Raw genomic sequence first — 17928 nt, 5'->3', positions numbered from 1 at the left:
ACCCCAAAGCCACTGCTGCAAACCAAATCCGAGGGTGGGGGCAGGGAGGGGAGGAAAGAAAGAGCCCACGAGCTGCCAGTGGCTGGGGACCTTCAGGCCAGGGACGCCGGATTCACTGCCATCGGGGCTCAGGTCCGGGGGATAAACTGGCTCTGTGAGGTCCAGCAGGGAGAGCCCTGGAGGTTGGGGACTCCTGAGTTGCCCCAGCAGCCGCCCAGGTCCACGTGCCACATGGAAGAAGAAAGAAGGTCAGAATAGGAACAATGAGAAGGGATGAGAAAGCTGGCAGGACAAGGGAGGGCCTGCAAGAGCAGGATATGTTGAAGAGCTGGATCCTGGCATCAGGTAGACAGAAGAGCCTAATGTTAATGAATTGTTAATGAATTGTACATCGCCTTGATTCTATTTAGTTGCCATTGTTTTTACGAGATGTTCTTCCCCTTGACTCTATTTATTGCCATTGTTCTCGTCTGTCCGTCTCCCCCGATTAGACTGTAAGCCCGTCAAACGGCAGGGACTGTCTCTATCTGTTGCCGACTTGTTCATTCCAAGCGCTTAGTACAGTGCTCTGCACATAGTAAGCGCTCAATAAATACTATTGAATGAATGAATGAATGAATGAGCCTCATCTTCCTAGACTGTGGCGCTTCTCAATGAAGATGGAAGCACATAAGCACCATTAACCGAAACCTGAAACAAACAGGGAAATAGACAGACACCCCTGAAGAAAGTGAAACTCACAAGAAGGCACATATCACACATGGATATGTTGTCCAAAAGGGACAGCCATAAACCAACTCAGGAATATACAGTAACAGGGACACACACACAGACCTAAGAATATCAGTAAACGGGAACGGGGAGAGAAAAATGAGACAGAGGGGTCCCAAAAGACTCACGAAGACACACTGAGGTAGCTGGGAGGTAGGCGAGACCAAGAGCAGGGGGAGAGCACGTGACGACAGAAAGAGATAGTAGAAGACCGGAAAAAGAAAAAGAAAAAAAATCCTGAAAAGCCAGAGGGGGTACCTCCCCGGGAAATCCTCCGTCTATTTTATGGCTCTCGGACAGACTTGGAGTGAGAGTCAGTCCATTTCCGAAAGAATGGTAGCTGCTACAAAGGCTGTGGGGTCTGATGACTGATGAGTGGGAGAGAAATTCACAACTGGGAAAGCAGAGAACTGTAGCCCACTTGGTGGAGCCATTGAGACAGGGTCTGGAAACTGAAGATTAAGGCGTAGATATCTTAAGAGTTCCAAACAGTTGGAAAAAATAGCCTCTTGAAGGTGAATTCAGCAGCTGGGAGCTCTAGTTCAGAAACAGCATTGCCCCGAAGGGTTTAACAGATTAGGGGAAGGTATCAAAAAATGATTTATTTTTCTTTCTTTAAGAAGGAAAGTAGGTACATTTGACAATTGGGTCGGCAAGTGAAGGGAAAGTATGGGAAATCTCAGGAATAAGATAAGGGTAATCAAGGAAAGTCTGCTGTCTAAAAAGGCCTGTGAGACTGCTTCTATGCACTTTCCAACTGCAATTTGAGAACAGAAGCAAGTTGATTATTCTAACTTCTTGTAGCAGTCTATTTCGGATAATCGAAAATTATCTCAGCAAGACATATGGCAAATTTTGTCCAGTTATCTGAAATAAGCTTAGATGAGATAACAGATTCAGACAGTCAACTTTCTCCTGAAATATTATCCAGTTCCCTGTCCATCTCTTAAAATCTTTCATCTCTGAACCTTTCACGTTGCTGGTGGGGATTTGGTTCTGTGAGAAACACAGCGTTAATATTAAAAGTACTGAATTAACTTCAACAACAAATTACCCACAAAATGGGGCTCTTGGAGCCCCCCAAAATAAATGTGGTGGTCTTAGCTAAGTTCTTGGTGAAAAGATGACATTTTAAATAACCAGTCCAATACTAAAATCACCTCCTTGAGGGCAGGGATCATGACTCTATTATATTCTCCCAAGCACTCAGTTCAGTGCTCTGCACACGGGAAGAAAGCAAATATCACTGATTGACTGAAATTTGAATTAGTTCCAAAATAGGGGATAATGTTGCAAGTACTAATTCAAACAAGCTAAATTACAATAAAAATAAAAAATAAAAATAAACCACTGGCACACTTAATTTATGCAAACACCTTAGAAGACAATTTTCACGATAGAAATGCCCTTAACCCCAGAGGTAACAGGCATGGTATTGTCAAGCACTTATCTCTTAGAAAACCAGCATGGCCTCGTGGGTAGAGCCTCTGTGTGACCTTGGGCAAGTTGCTTCACTTCTCTATGCTTCAATTACCTCCTAAGTAAAATGGGGACTAAGACTGTGGGCCCTATGTGGGACAGGGGCTGTGTCCAACCCAATTATCTTGTATCTACTCCACTGCTTAGTACAATGCCTAGCACAATGTAAGCACTTAACAAATACCACTATTATTATTATTGTTATCTCTAGCAAACTCAAAATTTCTAAATACGTAAATGTGTCAGGCCCAGTTCCCCTATGTTTCAGATCCAGATTCCCTACCTGACATCCTCTCAACAAAAGATGAATGCAATGCAGCAGGGCTACTGGATAAAAGGATTGCTATTTTACCACCCTGCTTAACTTGTGTAAATCTAGAATGATCTCAAAGCTCATTGTGGTTGTTTCCCACCCTATGATCCTTGGAGAATTTAATGAGACTTCCATGCTGTGTCTAAAAATCTGTGAACAGAAAAGACTTTTAGAGAACTATTTAGCTTCACGAAGGTCTTTCAGGAAAATAGTGGGAGGAAAAGAGTTCAAAGAATCCTATCAGTAGTCAGGGGTTGAAAGGAAATGCTCCAGAGATTTACTGTTGGCGTCAGCAGATCCCTGAAGGGCTGACCAAATGTCAATTCTTTCCTCTTCTCCCTTGTTTCTTCATTAACTCAATCTTGTTCTCTTTACTGCTGTTTCTCTGTTTTAACAAAACAAAAAAACTGGCCCATTCAACCATGGAGCCAAGGAGAAAGAATTTTACCTGAGCTCTCACAATGCAGCTCAGGTCTGTACAAAGCTTCGGGAGGCGAGTCATTTTTAGGAGAGAGTACCATGAACGTATATATGATAGATCATTTTCAAACTTTCATCTTGCTCAAATCCATCCAGTAAAATGTATCTACTTGGAAGCGCAGCTTTTAAAATGCTGGGCAGAAATGAAGCATTGGCTTGGGCAGGGAATGACTTTGTTTTCTAAATATGCTCTGTTACAGCTGTAAAACTCTCAAAACAAGACCCAGAAGTTCAGGATGCTGGTGAGCAGGAATGTGATTTAGTCTCCAGAGTTCAGGTTCCTTTTACCTATCTGTCTTTTAGGTTTTAGCAACAGATTTTTTAGTGGTAGCACTAGGCTGTTTCTAACTCACTATGGACAACCAATATAGTAAGCATTTTAATGTGTTTTAAATAACTCAACCAGTGGAACTTCCTCCCCTTCCTTTCGGAAATTTTGCCATACTCTATCATGTCAGGCCTGTCCTACTTTGAAGAAATCAACAAACCGGTTTTTGGGGTTTGTTTTTTGTTTTTTTTTACTTAACCACAACCTATCCCGCATTAGCGTCTTTGCTGTCCTCCCTGCCTCCTGTCTCTGCCCCAGTCCAGTCAATACTTCATTCTGCTGCCTGGATCATTTTTCTAAACAAGCTTCAGTCCATGTCTCCCCATTTCTCAAGAACCTCCAGTGGATGTCCATCCACTTCTGCATCAAACCCAAGCTACTAACATTGGCTTTTAAGGCACTCAATTATCCCACCCCCTTCTGTCATACTTCATTGACTTCAACCAGCAACCCAGTCCATACACTTCACTCCTCTAACGTCAATCTACTCGCTGTACCTTCATTTTGTCTCTCCTGCTTCTGACCCCTAGCCAGTGCCCTCCTGCTGGGCTGAAAACTCCCTTCACTTCATATCTGACAGACCACCATCTCCCCACCTTCGAAGCCTTAAATAAATACGACTGAATGAATAAAACGAATAAACGGAAGTACGTTTCTGCAAAACTCGACATTAAGAAAAGGTCGCACTGTAGCACGATCTGTGTCCAGAGCTGCCTTTATGTGCATGCTCTCGAGCCATTTCTTCTGACACCACAGGGTTCTCTCTGTAGCCAAACCAAGTCACGCTAACAGACAAACATTTCCCGACAACACTAGTTAAAACGCATAGCAAAAACCCGTATTAAGGCAGAACTGAGTGCAAATGCCGTCTGCATCCATTTTTGGCAGGAGACATGCAAAGAGTTGGCGGGTAAGAGGGAAAGTTTGCTTGGAGTCATTTATTTCCCTTCTAAAGAAAGAATAATGTTATTTTGCTATTGGTAAATGGTGCTAAATGGTAAATGGTACTTCTGATAAATGGCACCATAAATACAAGTATTATCCTGCTTGAGACTCAGGCCACTGTGTCTAGACAGCCTCCATACACCACCCATGTCTTAATAAAACAAGAGCTCTTTAGTCATCTAAGCACCATTATCTCATGTGCCTCAAAATACTGTCACACATAAAAGCTTTAATAAAAAAAAGAACAAACATAAAAAACACAAGCAGGGAGGAGGAGAGGCACAAGTTCATCTTTTTTACATCCTGGCCAGCCTTTCTAATTCAGCTGGTCCAAAATGATCTTTGGCTGATGCAGCCTGAAGAGGACTTCCTCTCAGAACACAGCCGCCAGTGGGGCGTGGGCTTCCTGAGCCCCAGAGACCACCCCTCTATCTTTCTTTTCCATGAACTTTACGTTTCAACCATCGTGTCAGCAGCCTAATTAGAGAAGCAGCGTGGCGCAGTGGAAAGAGCACGGGCTTTGGAGTCAGGGCTCATGAGTTCGAATCCCAGCTCTGCCACTTGTCAGCTGTGTGACTGTGGGCAAGTCACTTAACTTCTCTGTGCCTCAGTTCCCTCATCTGTAAAATGGGGATTAAGACTGTGAGCCCCACATGGGACAACCTGATTCCCCTGTGTTTACCCCAGCGCTTAGAACAGTGCTCTGCACATAGTAAGCGCTTGACAAATACCAACATTATTATTATTATTAATTGCTGACACGGCTGAAGGACACCTTTATTTCCTCTGGTCTTCCTAGCAAGATGCAGCATGGAGTTATTTGTATTTGTTATATTTAAGAAGTAGTGTTGCCTAGTGGATAGAGCACAGGTCTCGGAGTCTGAAGGGCCTGGGTTCTAATCCTGGCCCCACCACTTGTCCACTGTGTGACCTCAGGAAAGTCACTTAATTCCTCTGTTTCTCAGTTTCATCTGTAAAATGGAGATTAAGACTATGAGACCCATGTGGGACAGGGACTACGTCCAACCTGATTAGCTTGTCTACCCCAGCGCACAGTACAGTGCCGGGCACAAAGTAAATACTTAAACACCGTTTTAAAAAAAAGTGCGCTACAGTCCGCTTGACTGAGGGCAGGTACAGTGCCTCATTATTAAATTGTACTCTCTCAAGACCTGAGTATAATACAGTGTCTGGTACATAATAAGTGCTTAATAAATACCATTATTATTATTATTATTCTGCATACAGTGAGAGCTCAATAAATAAGGCAGTCGGAAGAAATGCTGTCAGGACAGAGTGAGGTACGATTGCAAGTAAATTTATCAGGGCTGAGGAACATCACATTCGAATCCCTCTCAAACTCCCACCTCCACCAAAAAGCTTTCGCCAATTAATTTCCTAGTGCCCTGAGCTACATCATCCCTTGAGCTACATCTAGCCCCTATAAATTTATTTACAACCTTCTTGGTACTCGTATAGACATACTCATTTTAATTACTTGGTCTTAACCTCTCTAGCTGAAAAATATCTGTATGTTTGTCTCCCCCATTAAAATGTAAACTTCTTGTGGGCATGGAAAGTGTCACTTTGGTTTTCTTTACTTTTCAAGTGCCTAGTACAGTGCACTTCATCAGGTGGGTGCTCAGTAAATACTATCACTCTTATATGGGAGAAGATGACTTATCTTTGAGTTCTTTAGTGGGGAGTTTCAGCTGCCTTGCTTCTAACTTGTCAGTAGTCCTCCAGAATACCTAATTTCAATGGAAATTTGTCAAATGCATCCAAGGCGAGTATTGGCAGTAATTCTCTGCAATTCCTCTAGGGAGTTTTTCTCCCATGCTACTGTACTTTCGTAATGGAAAAGTTATGCCTAGCACGTCCTTTCATTGGCACCCAAGAGGCACTGTTTTGCTGGCCACATTGAAATCTCCTAAGTTAATGGCTGGAAGGCATCCTGAGTAAGTTAACTGCAAGGCAATCGGCGTAAAAAAACGAACAGAATCTTACACAGAAAAAGAGAGGTTGAGTTTCACAGCCTCAGGACCCTAAAAGTCATTGGTTTTCTATGAAAAATTCAGTTTGCTTCCCAAGGGAGAGTGAGTGTATGCTTGCCCTGAAGAAAGAATAGAGGGAACTCCTTCCAGTCCAGGTGAGGAAGCTGCCCAGTATCTGGTCTGATGGAAAACTCTGGCAAAGCTGCAAATACTAACAGCAGAGGGAAGCAGGGGTTTTAATGGAGCAAAGGAGAAAGGTTAGAGAGTGAGAAATAAAAGCACCACCTTTTCTCTAAATACATATAGGATAACTGTAAAAAATACATCAGAGGGAACCACTGTAACCAGATCATGGTTCCTCATTTAAAATTAGGAACAAAAGCTCAGCTCATTTATTATACACTCTTGTTCTCTAGTAGCCCCTGGACACCGAAGCTCTGGGCCTCCCACACCAGCCAGTGCTGTGAATTTTGGGTACTGAAAAAACAATTCACTACCTGAAACAAAACCAAAAATTAAAACAAACAAAAAAGCACCACTTAACAAGAACACAGTCACATGCCAAAAAAACATGTACAAGTTCAAATCCAAATTAAAAAAACACTCTACATAAAACATAAGAAATCTATACTTGGTTCTAGACCAATGTTTTAACATTCTGAATTTAGAGCCTCCCCATTATCTCTCAAGCTATCGTTGTTATTCTTATAAAAACATTCATTAGTCAAAGCCATTATAAAACATGCATTGATTTTTTTTCTCAGTATCTATAGTAATTTTTTCAGTACTCAACCATATTTATTAAGCACTTACTGTGCCAAGTACCATATTGGACATTTAATTTGTTAATGGTCAACCCGTGGTTTCTAGGCCATTTATTCTAAAAACTTCCACCCCTTTCATCAGTAAATCTCCTCTTTCAGGCTGCACCTGTAGACTAGTAAAATCATCCTGCCCTAGGCAGCTGTGGCTTTTGGTGACTTTTCCAAGCAACATAAACCAGGAGAGGAATGGAACTGTTTGGGAGCTGGCAATTTGAATTTAATAAGCAGCACTCCCCATTCTTCCTCTGCTCCTCGCCTCCCCCCGCCTCAGTACATTAGCAAATTAACTTCAGGGGAAGAGTTTACTGAGGAGTTATAAATTTAAGCCCCGGACTAAGTGTGTCCGATCCCTTGCGTCACATGGTGGGGTCTACAGAATGGCGTGGATATGGGTGACATTCCCAAGTGGGGCTGCCTTTGCTTTATTCACTGTGGGCCTTACGTTTGTGTGGCATAAAGAGTCTCAGGACACTGGTTCCGTTGCCTGAAGAGTGGCAGGATCACGTGCGAGAGAATCAACAAATATCACCTTCCCTCGGGACGATAATGGACCTGGATCAGTTTCCATTTCCTCAAAAAGTTTGAGTTAATAATAATAATTAGTAATTATGGTATTTGTTAAGTGCTTACTATGTGCCAGACACTGTACTAGGTGCTGGGTGGATACAAGCAAATCGAGTCGGACGCAGTCCCTGTTCCGCTTGGGGTTCATAGTCTTAATCCCCATTTTACAGATGAGGTAACTGAGGCACAAAGATGTGAACTGACTTGTCCAAGGCCACACAGATGAGAACCCTTGACCTTCTGACCCTCCAACCCATGCTCTATCCACTACTCTAAGCTGAGTTCTTGTGAACGCTGACATTAGGAAAGAGTAGTGTTTCTCAACCACCAAATTTCCCGCTTGGGGACAGTTTGGGAGAAACGGGAGAGGAAGAGAGTCATTCACCTGTGCAACTTCTTCAAAATCCTCATGACGTTTCTGCAGAGCTCTCGCTCTGTGCAGGGATTTTCCAACTCCCGTGTGTTTGCTCAGAAAAGCTTCTCCATGGTTCTCGATCCAATCCAACACCTAAGGCAAAACACAAGCAGGTTACAAAGGAAGCAATGCTGCCGATCATCACTTCGGTGCCTGCACGTAGGGGATTCCTTGCTACCGTTGAAAAATACGAGTAATCAAACCCAAATTACCCAGGGAAACTGAAGAGCGGGTAACAAAACACTATTATACAAGATACTTTTGCGATGCTTTTAACGTCAGCTTTCCCATTATAGGATTTTAATCAGATCTTACCTTGAAAGCAGAAATTTGTTGGCATAATATAATGAATAAACTTGCCTTTTCCCAAACGGCAAGTATTTTACACGGAGCAGTGGTTGTCAAGTCAATAAAGTCCAATTTAATTTGACAGACTGTGCAGCAACTCATAGCTTCACAACTTGGCCAATTCAATCATAGCTAAAATTAACACATAACTGACGCGTTAGCTAACTTCTCCCGACCCACTCCTAACTATATGATGCTGGTCCTAATTCTGCTAGTCAACTCTGGAAAACAGGAGAACCAAGAAGGCAGCTTAAGAAGCCTCTGGCCAGTATACTATGCTCTCTCTCAGTGGGCAGGGAGAGGGTGGCTAAAAGCTAATAACTCAAGCTCTCCCTCCATCTGTGCGCTAGAACTCTAAATGAGATTAATGAAGAGCAAAAGGGGGAACTTTGAAGCCTTAAGCACACTTCCCCACACACAATGTCAGAACATGGTTTGAAGAGTCATGTGCTCCTGGGAAAAGCAGGGAAGACTTTCTTCTCTAACACAATGGATTTATTATCATAAAAGGCATCCACTCTCTGCCTACTCACCTCTTCTCCTGACGGGTGACAGGGTGGATAACAAACATACCAGTTAATATTTGTTAACTCCTCACTGGATGGTAAGCTCCCCGGGGGCAACTCTGCCCTCAGAGAAGTCGCGCCAGAGACTAAGTCCCACCAAAAAACGCGTCGCCGAAAATCTCCGCACACATTTCTGACCCTTGGTGTGAAAAAACTGCCACCCGCCTCGGCAGCGGGGACACACGACAGGTGGAGGCCGGGTCCGCGGAACGCCACCCCGGCGCCTGGGACCCGACCTGGACCCCTCAGCCGAGGGAGGGACCGGAGACGCGTAGAGAAGCAGCGTGGCTCAGTGGAAAGAGAATGGGCTTTGGAGTCAGGGCTCATGAGTTCGAATCCCAGCTCTGCCACTTGTCGGCTGTGTGACTGTGGGCAAGTCACTTAACTTCTCTGTGCCTCAGTTCCCTCATCTGTAAAATGGGGATTAAGACTGTGAGCCCCACGTGGGACAACCTGATTCCCCTATGTCTACCCCAGCGCTTAGAACAGTGCTCGGCACATAGTAAGCGCTTAACAAATACCAACATTATTATTATTATTATTATTAACTCTGTGCTCTCCCAAGCACTTCTGCAGCGCTCTACCCACAGTAAGCACTCAATAAATACCACTGATTAATTGTTAGTGAAAACTCGGAATCTTTATGAATTTAATAGTAATTATGTTGCCAGAAAATGCTACTTAGAGTACTTAAAGAGTTCAGAATTTTTCTGAGCTCCTTTGAAACTATATCAAATTTGTGATTATTAGCATTACATGTAATCATTAGTAGACTGCAAAAGATGGGAATGTATGGCTTCTTAATGTATGAGCCTAAATTGTGCCTCTGAATTAAACACTCTGCCCTTCCATTTCCAAACAGTTTTCATGCCTACTCATTGATTCGTTGATCTGTATGCACTGAGCGCTTCCTGTGTCCAAAGCACTTTACTAAGTGCTTGGGAGAGTACAATATAATATCAGACACATTCCCTGCCCACAGGATGATCACTGTCGAGATGGGGAGACAGACATTACTATAGGTAAATAAATACATAAATTACAGATATATACACATGTGCTGTGGAGAAGCGAAGGAGGATGAATGAGGGAGCTAGTATGAGCGGGGCAAAGGGGAGTAGGAAAAGAGGAGAGGAAGGCTCAGTTAGGGAAGACTTCCTGGAGGAGACATGCCTTCAATGGCTTTGACGCGGGGGAGAGTAATTATCTGTCTTATAGGAAGAGGGAGGGCATTCCACGCCAGAGATAGGATGTTGTGAGAGGTCGGAAGTGAGATAGACGAGATCCAGGTACAGTGAGGAGGTTAGCTCCAGAGGAATGAAGTATGCAGGCTGGATGCAGGTAGGAGAGCAGTAAGATGAGGTAGGAGGGATAGTTGAGAGACCAGAAAAACAGACTGTTACAAAAACAGAATGCTACCAAAACAGAGGTAGGTAGTGTGGAAGGATCAGGAAGGCCATGAAGGGGAGGCTTGGGAGAAAGATTTAATCCAATTTGATTACACTGTATCTACCCTCAGCATTTAGCACAATGCTTGGCACATAGTAAGCTCTTAACTAATGTCATTATTATTAAGGGCAGGATGAGGCTTGTTCTCTTTGACTAATGAGATGCTAAGTCAGGGACCCCAAACAGCGAGCTGGGGTTGAAAGGGCTCTGTGGGGAATCAGGCAGGATCACAGGCCAGGGTGCTGACCCTGGGTCTATGGGAGAAACGACTACTCGGATTATTAACCATCATCCAAAAGGATAAATACTCATTCAGGAACTAGCACTTACTGTGTGCAGAGCATGGTACTAAGCTCTTAGTACAGTGCTGGTATCACCTGAACTAGAATCTTGAAATAAAAAACAAAAACAGAATTATACGGTGACCAGCATCACGATTATAACTTAGTAGAACATCCACTTAAAAAATCAAAAGAGAGAAACCGTAAACACTTCTTCGGGGCAATGGGTTTGTAAAGAAACCCAGCCCGATTGGAGGTAGGAGTTTTATTTACTCTGGGGCCTTTCCCAGGTCCCTGGAAATGTAGCTGAGACAGAGGTAGCTTAAAAAACAAACAAAAAAAGTTGTCCTTAATAGTGTCAAGTGGCATACTGGACAGGTGACAGACTAGCTGAAGACCAAACTGTCAGAGTAGATGAATGACCTCACTCGCCCTAGGGAGAGTCCAGCCCGGAGTGGCCTTGGCAATTCCATCCCAACATGGCCCTCGGCATTCGGTGGTCACAGTCAGTCAGGCCCGTCCAAAGGGCCCGGTCCAGGCGGGTTAAGGGGAGGCAAGCCCAGGTTGGTCTGCACCCTTACTTTTTATTCATTCAATTATATTTATAGAGCATTCACTGTCAGCAGAGCGCTGTACTAAGCGCTTGGAAAGTACAATTTGGCAACGAGAGAGATACTCCCTACCCTTGCTTCCATCTTGTCTGTCTGTTCCAGAGGTCCATGAGAAGAACAGTGTGTAGGGCATCCTGGGTGCCAAATGGAGATATTCAGGCTCAGACAATGTGAGAAAAGCAGTGTAGCCTAGTGGTTAGAGCACAGGCCTGGGAGTCAAAAGGGCCTGGGTTCTAATCCCCGCTCTAACACTGTTTGCTGTGTGACCTTGGGCAAGTCGCTTCACTTAATAATAACTTCTCTGTGCCTCAGTTACCTCGTCTGTAAAATGGAGATTAAGACTGAGCCCCCTGAGGGACCCGATTACCTACCCTAACCTAGGACTTGGACCGGTGCCTGGCACATAGTAAGCACTTAACTGATGTCTTTAAAAAAGGGGGGGCAGAGAAAGAAGCCTCTTACCGCCATCTTGTGGCGGGACCCAAGAAATCCGCCTGAATTTGCGATCCATTCGGCCAGGGATCCGGTGATCAATTCATCAGTCAATCAATGGAAATAGACCGCCAGATTTGGCCTGCACAAAGAGCTCGCCTGGGACCCAGATGAAAGTCAGCACATCCAAGCAATTTCTTTGGTGGTCAAGAAGGCACCGTTTCCCACTGGACTTTGGAAGAGCCACCTTCTGCGATGCCTCTTTTGCAGCGCGGCCTATTGGATAGAGCACGGGTCTGGGAGTCAGAAGGGCCCGGGTCCTAATCCCGGCTCCAACACCGGTCTGCTGTGTGACCCTGGGCAAGTCACTTAACTTCTCTGGACCTCAGTTACCTCATCCGTAACATGGGGACGAAGACCGTGAGCTCTCGTGGGCCACGGATCATGTCCAACCTGATTAGCTGGTGTCTACTCCAGCGCATAGAACAGTGCTTGGTACAACGTTAGCACTTACCAAATACTATTGCTATTACTAGTATTACAGTGCCTGGCACATAGTAAGTGCTCAACAAATGCCATTAATTATTATTATTAGTATTATTACTACTATTAATAATCTCATCCTGCTTACCCCCGGCAACCCTAAAAGCTCAGGGTCCCTTAGATTCTGCACTTTTGAGCCTGGTGCTTTTGCAGTTGTTTCTGTAATATACATGAAGCACAGTCAGTTCTGCCACAACACACAGGTTTTGTACATGTTTTGATTAAAACACTGATAAAGAGTCAGGGAACGTTCTTCCAGAAAAGTTCCTCTGTCTGGGTAGACTGTGCTCTGGGCTAGAAAGAAACTGCAGTGACCAAGTTGTGACTACTGCAACATGAATCTTCCTTAACCAGACACAATTATTTCAGAAACAATAGTAATAGCGTGTACTGAGCAAACTCTGGATACAAATGCACTGTACAAAAGTACAGAACGGAGAAGCGGCACGTTCCCTGTCCACAAGGAACTTATTCTCTTTTGGAGCACAACCTCGGCGTTATAGGAGAACTGACCGCATTACAAGACAATCTGTAGTATAGCTGTGGAGCCAAATCAGACAGACGGACAAGATGGAGGAGGCTGAAAAGTGAGGGTGCAGTCCAATCTGGGTCTACCTCCCCGTGACCCGGCCGGACCAGACCCTTTGGATACGCCCAGCCGATTGTGACCACAGAGTGCCGAGTGCCGAGGGCCGAGGGCCGCCCTGGGCTTCATTCTCCCTTTCCTTCCCCAAAAATGCCCTGACCTATGTAGGATGAGGAGGAGGTAAATAGGCAACTCATAAGCAGCGGGCATCCATCTTTTGTCCCCAAAGACTACCACGCTTCCCTCCTTGACCTCGAGTCGTCTCATAGGTCTTCAGTGAACTCGACTTGACTCATCAATAATGAAATCAGTCAATCATATTTATTGAGTGCTTACTGTTTGTAGAGCACTGTACTAAACACTTGGGAGAACAAAATACAACATACATAGAATATGACACTATAGCACTACAGTGTAATTTGGGACTACAAGGGCTACTTTCACTCCCGAGAGGCAAGATGACGGTAAACTGGGCAGGCAGGGCCCCACCACCACCACACAAAACCATCACACACATTCAGCAGCATACCCCAAAGGGAGACCTTGGATCCACCACCCGGCCCCTAACCGGTTCAACACTGTATGAGTCTGAGTCGGCTTCTGGGGGTGGGAAGAGGCAGAGGTGGGCCATGCCGTCACCCCTTGGTCCGGCAGGGTACTACTGCTCACCCCCGACTAGGGGGTGTGGTCAGAGGGAGAGGGAAAAGGAAAAGCCTGTCTCACAAGCCCATAATCTTGGTGATGTCCTTGACTTTTCTGTGTCATTCAACCAACATATTCAATCCGTCAGCAAATCTCGTCGGTCCCACCTTCACAACATCGCTAAAATCCGCCCTTTCCTCTCCATCCAAACGGCTACTACTTTAATATAGTCACTCATCCTATCCCCCCGGATTACTGCATCAGCCTCCTTGCTGACCTTCCAGGCTTCTGTCTCTCCCCACTCCAGTCCACACTTCACTCTGCTGTCCGGATCATTTTTCTACAAAAACGTTCAGGACACGTCACCCCCCTCCTCAAAAAACTCCAGTGGTTGCCCATCCACCTCCATATCAAAAAAAACTCCTCACCACTGGCTTTAAAGCACTCCATCACCTTGCCCCCTCCTACCTCGCCTTGCTTCACTCTTCCTATAACCCAGCCCGGACACTTTACTCCTCTAGTGCTAACCTTCTCACTGTACCTCAACCTAGCCTATCTCGCCACCGACACCTAGCCCATGTCCTGTCTCTGGCTTGGAATGCCCTCCCTCCTCAAAAATGACAGACAATTACTCCCCCCCATCCCCTTCAAAGCCTTATTGAAGGCTCATCTCCTCCAAGAGGGCTTCCCAGACTAAGCCCCACTTTTCCTGATCTCCCACTCCCTCTATATCACCCTGACTTGCTTCCTTTGCTCTCCCCCACTTCCCAGCCCCACAGCACTTATGTACCTATCTGAAACCTTATTTATTTGAATTACTGTCTCTCTCCCCGCATCTAGACTGTAGGCTCGTTGTGGGCAGAGAATATCACTGCTTATTGTTGTACTGTACTTTCCCAAGCTCTTAAGTACTCTGCACACAGTAAGCACTCAAAAATATGACTGAAGGAATGAATGAGAAGGGAGAATGATACAGCTGTAAAACAGTATTTCACAAACCCACTGGTGTAAGTCAAGGTTTCCGAAAGCAAAAGTGGGAACAGCTGGAACGCACTCCCCTGGAGGGGTCCTGGCTTGTGGGTGGCTTGTTTGGTGGGGGGAGGGGGAGGGCACACTCCAACTTCTTATTTCTCTGACTTCAGAGAAGACAAGAGATGGTCCTTCCCTTGTGGCACTGTTGTATTAGATTTCGCTAATCTTACTGGAATACTTGTTTCTAAAAGTTCCACATATACACCCACCCATCCACTCACAGAGCCAAATATGTGATGGATATTCTCTTTAGCAGACATTACAAACAACAGGCACTGCTCACTCCTTAAGAAATGCCTCAATGACAACTTCGAGACCTCTCAACCTCCAAGAATGGATATGTTAACTGGAATGTGCCTCTGGGCACAAAGCCAATACCATCCGGAAGAAGACGATCAAATATTTTAAGCCTGAAAGGAATTTAAAGCATAAATAATAACTACACCATAGTCGGCTTTTAAGAGCTTCAAGGAAAGGCCACAGTGATTATTTTATTCTTCCTCATGGCTACATACAGTTTTGTATACCCTGCACTTTTAATAGCAAAGCACTAAGTAAAGGTTACGAAAAACTAAAATAAAGCCATTAGCAAAACAAACAGCAGAGTCAGACAGCTACTGGAAGCTCCCTGGCCAAACCTAATTTCGGGTGACAGACAGGAAAAGAAGTAAGGAAGAGGAGGAAGCCAGCTAACAGAGCTGAAGGAAGAAAGTTGTGAACTGTCACAATGGTGGGGTCAACACAGCCCAAGTGAAGTGGAGGATTAAGCAATTATCCAGATCAGTAACTCTGTGTAGACTGCTTAAATGGATATTTCAGACCAAAAGCAATTCTTCTTTGCAGGCTGAATTATTTTGTTAGGACTTCTGCCTAGAGGAAATCATCGGGGCAACTGATTGCTGTATTTCCCTTAGACGTTGGAGACGCAGCCGATAAAGGGCAGAGTTTCCAGTGATCGGAAAGGAGTTAATAAAGGTAAATTGTCAATCCACTTGTAAACTGTCACCTGTCCCTCCCCTCAAGTCTCCTTCATTCTTGTCTCCCCAAGTCAGAGAGGGAAGGTGTTAGCAGGAATTATATTTTCACCGACCATCAGAGCAATTCATATTCTCCTCTAAAGAAAGCCGGTAATGAAATCAAGATGGCATTTAAGTCCACAAAACCCCCTGAGACAAGGGGGGGTTTGGCAGGTTTCGGTGCATTTTCCAGACTTCCAAAAAATTTCTCTACAATCATCTCACGCTAATCCAAGAAACATTTTCAGGAAACGCTTGTGAAATTGTACCCTCTAAAACGTGAAAACCTTTGCAAAATCAGAGTTTCCTCCATCAAAGCCTAGAGCCCCTCAAACTGGCTAACTACTGCACTCCCTGAACCCATGCCCCCTCACCCCGGATCCCAGAGGCCCTGGGCTAGCCAACAGGCCCCAGGCCTTCCCTGGACCCCAAGCCTCACCAACGGGACTGCTCGCATCTATGGCTCTCCTCCCAGCTGCATACCCGATGAGGGCAGGAAAGCGGACCCTGCCTGCTTTCTATTTCCCAAGAGGGAAAGGCGGCCCAAGGAGGAAGCAGTCCAGGGCCCAGAGCCGGAAACAACCCTCCTTCTCTCCAGGGGAACATCAAATGCCACCTTCTCTTGTCCAGAAGAAACAAGCCCAACTATACAGGATGTGACGTGAGCAGGGCCTCTGAGGGTTATTGTCCTTTCATGGATGAAATAAGACCTTTCTGTCAGACCTACAACTAGCACAGTCAATAGCAGGATCAGATAGGGCTCTAGAGGAGAAGCCAGGAGGCTTTCCAAGTCAGAGTTTGGTGGTCTGGCAATGGGGAGAATATACACCAGCCTGACCTGATGCTAAAGAACTGAGAGCCCTGGGCTGCTGCAGGCAGGGAGGCAGTACAGTATTAATTGCATACAAAGGTTCTTTTCCAGTGCAGGGTTTTGGTGGGGGGTTTTGGCCAACTTGAAGGCAGCAAAGTGTCAGTGCAGAACTGAAGCACGCAACCCAGCAGGGGGTTGCCTCACTAACAGCTGTGGTCTTCGCCATCCATGGCAGCCAGCTATATTTCAGGATTCCTGATGGGCCTGTCTATTTTTCTGTGCTCTAGAGAGTTCTCTGGTCAGAAACCTTCACCACTGGTGGCATAGTCTCAGCAGGCAGGCAGCAGGCAGAAAGGCTAGAACCCAGGACTCCCAATTCCCAGACCTTACTCTTTCCCCAGGAGGTCCAAGAGAGGTCAGAATGCACAATAAAATAGGCCGGAGACTTCAGAGTCTTGGTTTTTAATCCCTTGCCTCTCCTTCACATGCCCCTAAATCTTCCTGGACCTCTATTTACTCATCTGTGACAAGGGTTTTTAATAAATGTGCTTGCTTGCTTGCTCTCTCTACCAGTCAAGGATATCCTGAGGATTCATGTTTTGAAAGTGTTTGTATTTATTGATAATGTCACTCTCTATAGAGTTCAAAGCGTTTGCTAAAGAGGGAGGCTAATCCCCACAGACTTGCCTCACAGGGATGTTATGATAACCAGTATGATACATTTTTCAAGAGTCTGGTGTCCCAAATGTTTACCCCAGTAGCTTTCTAGCATGTTTAACAAAGTCAAATCCATTAAATACTATTATGCCCTGTAAAAATTCCTTCTCCTTGAAGAGTGCCTGGCAAAGCTTACAGAAACTTTTCCAAAATTCTTGTGTCAACTCCAGAATCTGGGACTAAAAATTACATTTTTGCCTGTGTATATTTAGCTCAATTTGAATTTCTAATCTGCACGCTAACGCTGCCTGCTATTATTTTTATGGAAGATGCATGAGAATATACAAATGTTTTGTGCCCAAAAGACTTGTATTATTTTTACATTTTAAAGAAGCAATGCCACTTTCATTTTTCTATCTAGTGAGAGCAAACAGACAGTATCCTTGGGTGTTTTAGACAGGATTTTCTATCATTCACATTTTAAAGATGGAGTAGGGGGTGGGAAAGGAGAGACCATCTTAAGGCATTTTTCCGAATGTCACACATCAAGAGAACAGGCGTTTGCAGATTTTGAAAAATAGCACTCACTAAGTGTGGTTATTCGGGAAACAAGGAAAACTATTTGCATTTTAAAAAATACTCTTCTAAACTCAATTCTTTTAAAATATATATATATATATATATATATATATATATATATATAATTTCCAGTTGCAAAACATCAACTTTCTCCCCTAGACCTCCCCTCCAACCTTCTCTGAAATCTAAATGAACATAGTTCCATTTGCTTTAATCACTTCCTTGTTCCAGTCCTGCCAGCTCTGATTTAAGCATTCAGTAA

At 44.6% G+C, this 17928-nt stretch overlaps 1 protein-coding gene across 2 annotated transcripts in view; it reads right to left on the bottom strand.

The window, feature by feature from the left end:
• TRIO (trio Rho guanine nucleotide exchange factor) overlaps positions 1-17928 on the bottom strand; it is a 324651-nt gene that overhangs the window by 158705 nt on the left and 148018 nt on the right. For both annotated transcript variants that reach the window (XM_029054039.2, XM_029054043.2), the window contains exon 10: positions 8084-8206. In XM_029054039.2, coding sequence (XP_028909872.2) covers positions 8084-8206 — 123 coding nt within the window. The remainder of the gene's footprint in view (positions 1-8083; positions 8207-17928) is intronic.

Source organism: Ornithorhynchus anatinus, chromosome X3 (assembly GCF_004115215.2).
Source record: "Ornithorhynchus anatinus isolate Pmale09 chromosome X3, mOrnAna1.pri.v4, whole genome shotgun sequence".
In the NCBI taxonomy this organism is placed as follows: Eukaryota; Metazoa; Chordata; class Mammalia; order Monotremata; family Ornithorhynchidae; genus Ornithorhynchus; species Ornithorhynchus anatinus.
The sequence above is the reverse complement of the archived record's forward strand: the minus strand, read 5'-3'. Positions and strand labels throughout refer to the sequence as shown.